Source organism: Amyelois transitella, chromosome 26 (genome assembly GCF_032362555.1).
Source record: "Amyelois transitella isolate CPQ chromosome 26, ilAmyTran1.1, whole genome shotgun sequence".
Lineage (NCBI taxonomy): Eukaryota > Metazoa > Arthropoda > Insecta > Lepidoptera > Pyralidae > Amyelois > Amyelois transitella.
Window position 1 is genome coordinate 3,235,360 of NC_083529.1, and position 7,322 is coordinate 3,242,681.

Here is a 7,322-nt window from a genome sequence, read left to right on the forward strand (position 1 = left end):
ATTGCCAACAAGAAGATTTCCTTGTTTATTAGCCTTCCCTTAGTCGCCTTTTACGATGGCCCTAGGAAACATATGGAGCTGACCACATTTATCGAGTAGATACATGATCTTCTCCCGAACTCACCGAACAAATATAAATCGAAACAGATTATTACATAAATATCCTCAATTTTTTACTATTTTTGCAGTACGATAGAAAATTCAGTTTTCTACTTTTAGATAGTTTGGGCTGTACGTTGTCTCCGTCAGTCAGTTACTTTGTAACGCAAGATTTTTTTTATATAAGTAAGTAAGTAGTATTTGATCAGTTTGCATATTGGAAATACTAAGGCTAAGCCATTGTGTTACATAAACACTGAAAAAAGAATAGAGAATGTACCTGTGAGGAATATACTGCATTTTATGAATAAATAATACCGTAAAATTCCAAGTTCATTAGTGCTTTCCTTGGTTGACTTTAAAAATCTGCACGGGTAGAGAAGCAGTTCGAACACATGTTGTTTTTCTCCGCTACTTAACCAGCATAGAAGCTTGCACTACATTAATGTGCATATTCCCTTAGTCACCTATTACCACATCCATAGGAAAGAGATGGAGTGATCCTTTTCCAATTTGCTGGAAATTTGCCAACCCATCTGCAATCTTTGAATAAATGAATTATTGAAAAATTGGAAAAGTTTTATGTTGTTAATCATGAGTGCATCACTATTGCTTAATTCCGGTTACAAATAATAAAGTTGCATCTCAAAGTAATTTTCACAATGCCCGAAATGGGTACTGTAATATCTTAAAACAGAGTATGAAAACTTAAAAAAACTAGCAAAAAATAATTAGGTATCACATTTTCGTAAAACTTAACCGTTCACATCTACACTGTAAGCTGTATACGGTACAGCCTTTGGGTACAGCGTAAAAATAATTATTAAGTAAACAAACGTCATGTGATTTTATTGTGTCATGTGGACTTCCTGTGACCTTGTGACTAACACTGACATTTCATTCGCAACTAATTTCGCTTTTATTGTTTGTTGTTGTCTCGCGGGCCTCGCTTATTTTCATTTGTTTTGAAATTGTAAATTATGTAAGTGTTTCACAGGTTGCTTGAAATAAACTAATACCTATTAAATTAATGTGAAACCCTTTTTTCTTTTTTGCACAAAATTGAAATATATAAAAATAAAAGTACATACATTCACAGGCCGATAAGCTGATAAGAATTATTACTGATTCCCACTCAGTCAGGCCTTCATCTGCCTGTTTTTCTTCGATAACGTAATTATAAGCTCAGTTTTAGTGTACAAAGTAAGAAACTATATTCAAAAAGATGGATGTTCAGATTTCATGTGAAACTCTCAACAAGATAAAATTGTTATTTGAAAAACTAGAGGCACCGGATTATGTGATGAACAACTATTATGCTGACGCCTACATCAATAAAATCAAGGATACGTCTGATCCCGGTAAGTTATGTATTATTTATTTTTGGCTTTTATTTGAATAATTATATAATTATATTCGTATCAGCTGCATGAAGTCAACTACATACTGAATATAAGCCTCACAGGTCAAGCAGGATTATTTGAGAGAAGGGTGGTGGGAGAGTAGGTACTTCCAACATTCAAATATTTCTTTTTATTTTTCATTTCTTCAAGTCCTTTTTTTAGTTTATGTGTAGTATCAATTTACTGAATTTATTTGGATGAAACATACAATAAACAAGCAATCAAAGCTACAATATATAGTAACTCTAAAAAAAATTGCTTTTAATATTGTCATATACATACATACATATGGTCGCGTCTATATCCCTTGCGGGGTAGACAGAGCCAACAGTCTGGAAAAGACCTAATGGGCACATTCAGCTATTTGGCTTAATGATAGAATTGAGATTCAAATAGTAACAGGTTGCTAGCCTATTGCCTAAAAAAGAATCCCAAGTTTGTGAGCCTATCCCTTAGTCGTCTTTTACGACATCCATGGGAAAGAAATGGAGTGGTTCTTTTCTTTTTTGTATTGGTGCCGGGAACCACACGGCATGTATATGAATATATTGTCATATATTTAAATTATTTAACCTTTCTACAGAAATTTCCCAACTCTCCACTGCACCAATAATGCCTGAGTTGGTGGCTTGTGCATTGAGTCATTCAGAGAATTACCACATTTCTGTAAAAGTATTCCTCACTAGGCTTCTTGGTTGTGCCTCCGCAAAAGAACTGCATTTTATCAAGATTTATGCTCAAATTGGTGACTACATCAACAGATGTTTCAAAAATATTCACTCAACAAATATGAGTGAGAGTTTAAGGGTAGCATACTTAGAAGTAGCTCTTTCGCTAGTCAAACATTGCTCTGGAATTATGTGGCTTATAGAGACGGGAGTATGGAAAGATATTCTGATGTTAATAAATGAGAAAAGAACCATATTTGTGGTACGCCAAGTGTACCAGTTTGTTACAAAATTCCTGTGGGCACTAAATGACCTTGGTGATACTGCCAACATGAATGTTGCTTTAAACTTAATTCTAACTCCTATTCAAGATATTGAGCTTCTAAATCTAAATGTAATGAATGATGAGAAAGAAACACTTATATGTAAGAAGATACAACCAATGTGTCATATGCTGCTAGCAATTTTCAGTGAGAAAGATAGGATCCGTACCTCCAATAGACTGATGAATTGCCTTATATCAGAATGTTACATTATAATAAATATTGGTTTGATCTTGGGTCTGTTACGTTCAGATGAAATCATACTAATATGTACTAGAGTATTATTCTGGGCAAATTTGGCTAATATTTTTCAAAAGAAACCTTTGGTTGAAGGAGTCATGTATACAAATGAAGATTTGCTTCAATTGAATGTGTTTTATTACAACACCTTAAAATGTTTGACACAGAAACGTAATGCCAAGTTGATTATGGAGTTCTGTGGTGCCTGCAATGCTATATGGAATGTAACTTGGAAGAATGAGATGTCATTTTTGCGTGACAATGACAAAATTGCGGAGATGCAAAGACAGATGTTGTTCATGTGTTTCGGTCCTTTACTTGTTTGGACAGTCGAAGACAAGAGTTTTATAGATGTGATGCAAGACGAAATAGTTGTTCAAAATGTGAGACAAATGATGAATAGTGCTCATATAGAACATATGATGCGAGCTGTATACAGCTTCAAAAGCATTCTGTATGAGACAAGTATTATAAATGCTGTGAAATATTGTGTGAAATTACTATCGAGTGTGAAGATGCATCTCACAGATGAATTTGCTTCGTTCATGTTTCAAGCATTATATTTTGCTCTAAGAGAGTTTGATCCAGACAAAAACTGTTCCCAAGGGCAAAGTCGTTTGGAAAACCTCATTGTAATGACTCATATTCTGGAGAATATGTTGTATGTGGTGAAACACTACAATATCACCTGGAACGAGAGTGTGGAAGTGCTGAGTTTGTACAGTATTGTGTATGAGCTGCTTAAGAAGCCTGATTTACCCTATAAGGTAAGACTATACAATACATTTAGTATGTTATTCAAATAGAAACTAGGTACAAGGATTTCCTAAAACATCCACAGAGTACAAAGTTTTGGGCCAACTGGAGAACAATAGCTTGTTTACTAGATACAACTACACAATACAATTAACATCCAAATTAAACCAAAGGCAGAAGCGAATTCGCGTTACATGTAAGTCTTCTTCCTCTTGGCCTTTATCTCAATAATATCCCCGCCGCTCTGTGAAGAAGCCTGAAGTGTACCTTTTGACTAGGATCCTGCACGAGCTACGCCATTTTTATCGCGCGAAAAACTATCGCTGCGCCGTTTTACGTCATAATATATTCTGAACTTTACTTGTTATTGGGATAAATTGGGTACACCAAGGTCAACACCAAGAGACTAGCATCTGACCTTCACAACTTGATCCTATTCTAAAATGCCGGAACTACACGACACATCTCTGGCCATCATCGACGGCCTCTGTGGCGCAGCGGCAGTACGCTTGTCTGTGACACCGGAGGTCCCGGGTTCGAATCCCGGCCAGGGCATGATGAGGAAAGAACTTTTTCTGATTGGCCTGGGCCTTGGATGTTTATCTATATAAGTTTTTATTATAAAATATAGTATCGTTGAGTTAGTATCTCGTATCACAGGTTTCGAACTTACTTCGAGGCTAACTCAATCTGTGTAATTTGTCCCGTATATACCTACATCGCCATATAGCTCATCTATTATCCTAATCTTATACTTTTCATAAGGTTAGGTATGTAGCGACATGCAAACTTGCTGAATTGCATTTTTATGTAGAGCGACTGGCGATCTAATCCCCTCCGTTCCCAGTCGTCTCGTGAACTTTATCGGTTACGCGCATATATGTATTGTAAAATATTCTATTGGCAATAAATCTCAATCAGGAAGATATTTGTTTCACTCTCTAAGCCCCACCAGCATAACCCGACAGGTACTAAGTACCTAAAATTTATTTTGCAGTTTGTTGTAGTCTCATTAAATGTCCTGGCATTCTCTGTGAAGAAGTTCCTGACACCAAATCTGTCTTTACTTGTGGAATCTACTCCTGGTTCAGCGGTCCATGAAATTGGATCTCTTATCAATGTAAAGATGAATGATGAGCACTGGGAAGTGAGGGACTCTGCACTGGAGTTGCTGTTTGTCTGTACAGATATATCTTTTATAAGTAAGTTATTTTGGGTTAACATACATATCCATATGTGGGCTATCCAATGTAAGTTGGAAGCAATACAGTTTTTAGTGTACTCAGTGACGTTTGAGTTTCCGCCAAACTTTTTTGTTTTAGACAATTTTGTTTTTCAGAATACCCGCCCTTTCAAAAGCAAATAATAAAGGAAAACCTGATCAACGCGGCGGCAGCTATAGCCGTCAACGATCAAGAATATTACGTGCAGGCATCAGCTTTGAAGTGCCTCGGAGCCGCTAGCCGGGTACCTTGCATTTGGGAGCAACTCAAAACGGAGTACCCGAACATACAGGTTTGTCGAATTGGCGCTTGTTGCTATTGGCTCTTTTGGAATAGAACCTCGATAACCACGGGAAAAAACGAACCTCTTCGTTTTTTCCCATGGTTGTCGTAAAAGGTGGCCAAGGGAATCGGCACATGCATCAGTGTCGTCATTTGTAGCCAATTTTGAAAATAAATCTATTCATCTAGTGTAGCTTTCACCATGACCCAATATGGGTTAGGTTCCCTGCAAAGGTAGCGGTTGTTAGATGGGAGTCGCTTCGTTTAAAAACCTGTTTGTTTTATTTGATCTATGTAATTTTTCTAGATAAATAATTTTACATAAAAATCTGCATGTTGAAAGTGCCTAATGCACCCAAATTAAGTCATCATTATTGCACTTCAGGAGTACGTACGTGACATATTTACAGGAAATAAATAATTGTTAAATATAGCGCCTATACCAAAACCCCGACTTCTAACTCAGCAGCATCCCCACTTCTAATTAAACATAATTTGTTGTCATAATAAATTAATTATTCCTTTTTTATAAGATAGTTTTATGATGTTTTTAGACGCCTTTATCATTCGTGCTTATCTATTGTTGTTGTTACTTTCCATTTGGTGTAAACATAAGGTAATCAATACATGATAATGCACAATCACATAGATACAAGGAAAAATCATCGATATTTTGTATTGCGACATGGTCGCAAAGTATAGTGTTCGCAATATGTTGTAAATAGAAATGATTCGTAATGAATTACCAACTAATATTTTCATTTTATGCCCAAGATAACAATGTTTTAAATCTATTTTTTTCCTTGTCCACAGGAAAAACTTGTATCAATTCTGCAAATGAACTCTGAAGGTATAGTGCGGAAAGGAGCTTGCAATGTTCTCTGCGAAATATACCAACATGTGAAACTACCCGCAGTTGCTAAAAATAAGTTATACGAGTTCATGGTGTCATCAGCTCTTAGTGATTTCCATTGGGAAGTTCAGATTAGCGCTTTAAAGTTCTGGAGAATCGTCATACAAACTCTTCTTACTGAACAAGGCATGTTAGATGGGACTTTCCCTCCGGTCACATTTTCAAAAGAATCACGAAAGATAGTAGCTTTAAACGCAGCCGAAATCCAAAGAAGGTTGCTAAAGGTTCTGAACGAACTCTCTGCTATCGGCTGCCTTACAGTTCTCGTGAAATTGTTACATGAAGAAAGCGATACAGAAATAATGGAATTGGCATTGAAAATATCATTGGAATTGATTGAAATATTGGAAGAGCACAAGTTATCAGGATGTTTGCAGCCTAGTTCTGGAGAACCATTAAGAGTAGAGGAAATATCGTGTCATATTGTCAATGATGAAGATAATATTATGGATACATATATGTCCACAACACAATTGCCTGATAACGTTGTCGATGACATCTTAAAGTTGGACGATCTAAGTCTACTTGAAAATGTAAATGAACGCTATACGAATTTACAAAATTCAGAATCACAAGTCAGACCCAAGATAAGATTGCTCAAGTCGGCTTCTCCATATTTGTTTGTACTTTACGTGAAAAGCAAAGACTTTAAAAGTATTCTTGAGCAGAAAAAGAAGTGGAAGGAAGGAATGCGTAGTCTCTCTTCGTTGTTGGACGACATACTCGGTGTATACGACATGAACAAAGATATCAATATTTTAGACTGTTATTGAGATTTTTATAGTTTGTAAGACAAAGTGACATATCAAAAAAATATATATATTTTACAAATATTAAATAAATATTTTTATATTTTATTGTTGAAGATAGTTTTTACAAGCTTGTTAAATTATATTATAAAAATATATTTAGAATCAAATGAATAATAAAATTTCAAAGTAAAAATGAGATACAATTTTTATTTCTCTGGTAATAGTAATCATAAAGCATTTATTTATTGTATTATTTTATTGCTTATAAAAATACATCCTTATCACAGAATCTATTAAAATTCAAATACTTAACACGAAATGTAACAGTACAAAAATATTCCAAGGTAGAATAATAAGAGATTGAAATATCGCTATCCCGAAATTTAAAGGGAAAGTGATGGACTGACATTTCTACGAAACAGATTTTGCTGAAATTCCATTATTTTTTGTTTAACATTCCCATGGTCGAGCGCAGACTTGCCACCTTTTTCACGAATTTTGACAAAACAAGCTACAAAGATAAACATATCTTTCTTTTCACTTTCTTTAACACTTCGTAAATAAGCCCCCTAGAAGTTTTAGATACACAAATAGATATAACTGAATAGTTCTAACGAGGTCACTGACTTCGTAACAACTTCCTTGGAATGACAGAAAGTGGTT

The 7,322-nt window shown here is 35.2% G+C and overlaps 1 protein-coding gene across 2 annotated transcripts; it reads left to right on the forward strand.

Annotated features, from left to right (window-relative positions):
• Positions 1 to 7: 7 nt before the first annotated feature.
• Positions 8 to 7,299, forward strand: LOC106135277 (uncharacterized). 2 transcript variants are annotated; one of them, XM_013335526.2, is made up of 6 exons: positions 8 to 1,081; positions 1,289 to 1,460; positions 2,086 to 3,500; positions 4,487 to 4,691; positions 4,829 to 5,004; positions 5,808 to 7,299. In XM_013335526.2, the coding sequence occupies exons 2-6, from the start codon at positions 1,325 to 1,327 to the stop codon at positions 6,678 to 6,680; spliced, it is 2,805 nt and encodes a 934-aa protein (XP_013190980.1). In that variant the 5' UTR covers positions 8 to 1,081; positions 1,289 to 1,324; the 3' UTR covers positions 6,681 to 7,299. The 2 variants fall into 2 exon arrangements, with proteins under 2 accessions (XP_013190980.1, XP_060807727.1); XM_060951744.1 differs by having other exon boundaries at positions 8 to 1,460.
• Positions 7,300 to 7,322: the final 23 nt, after the last annotated feature.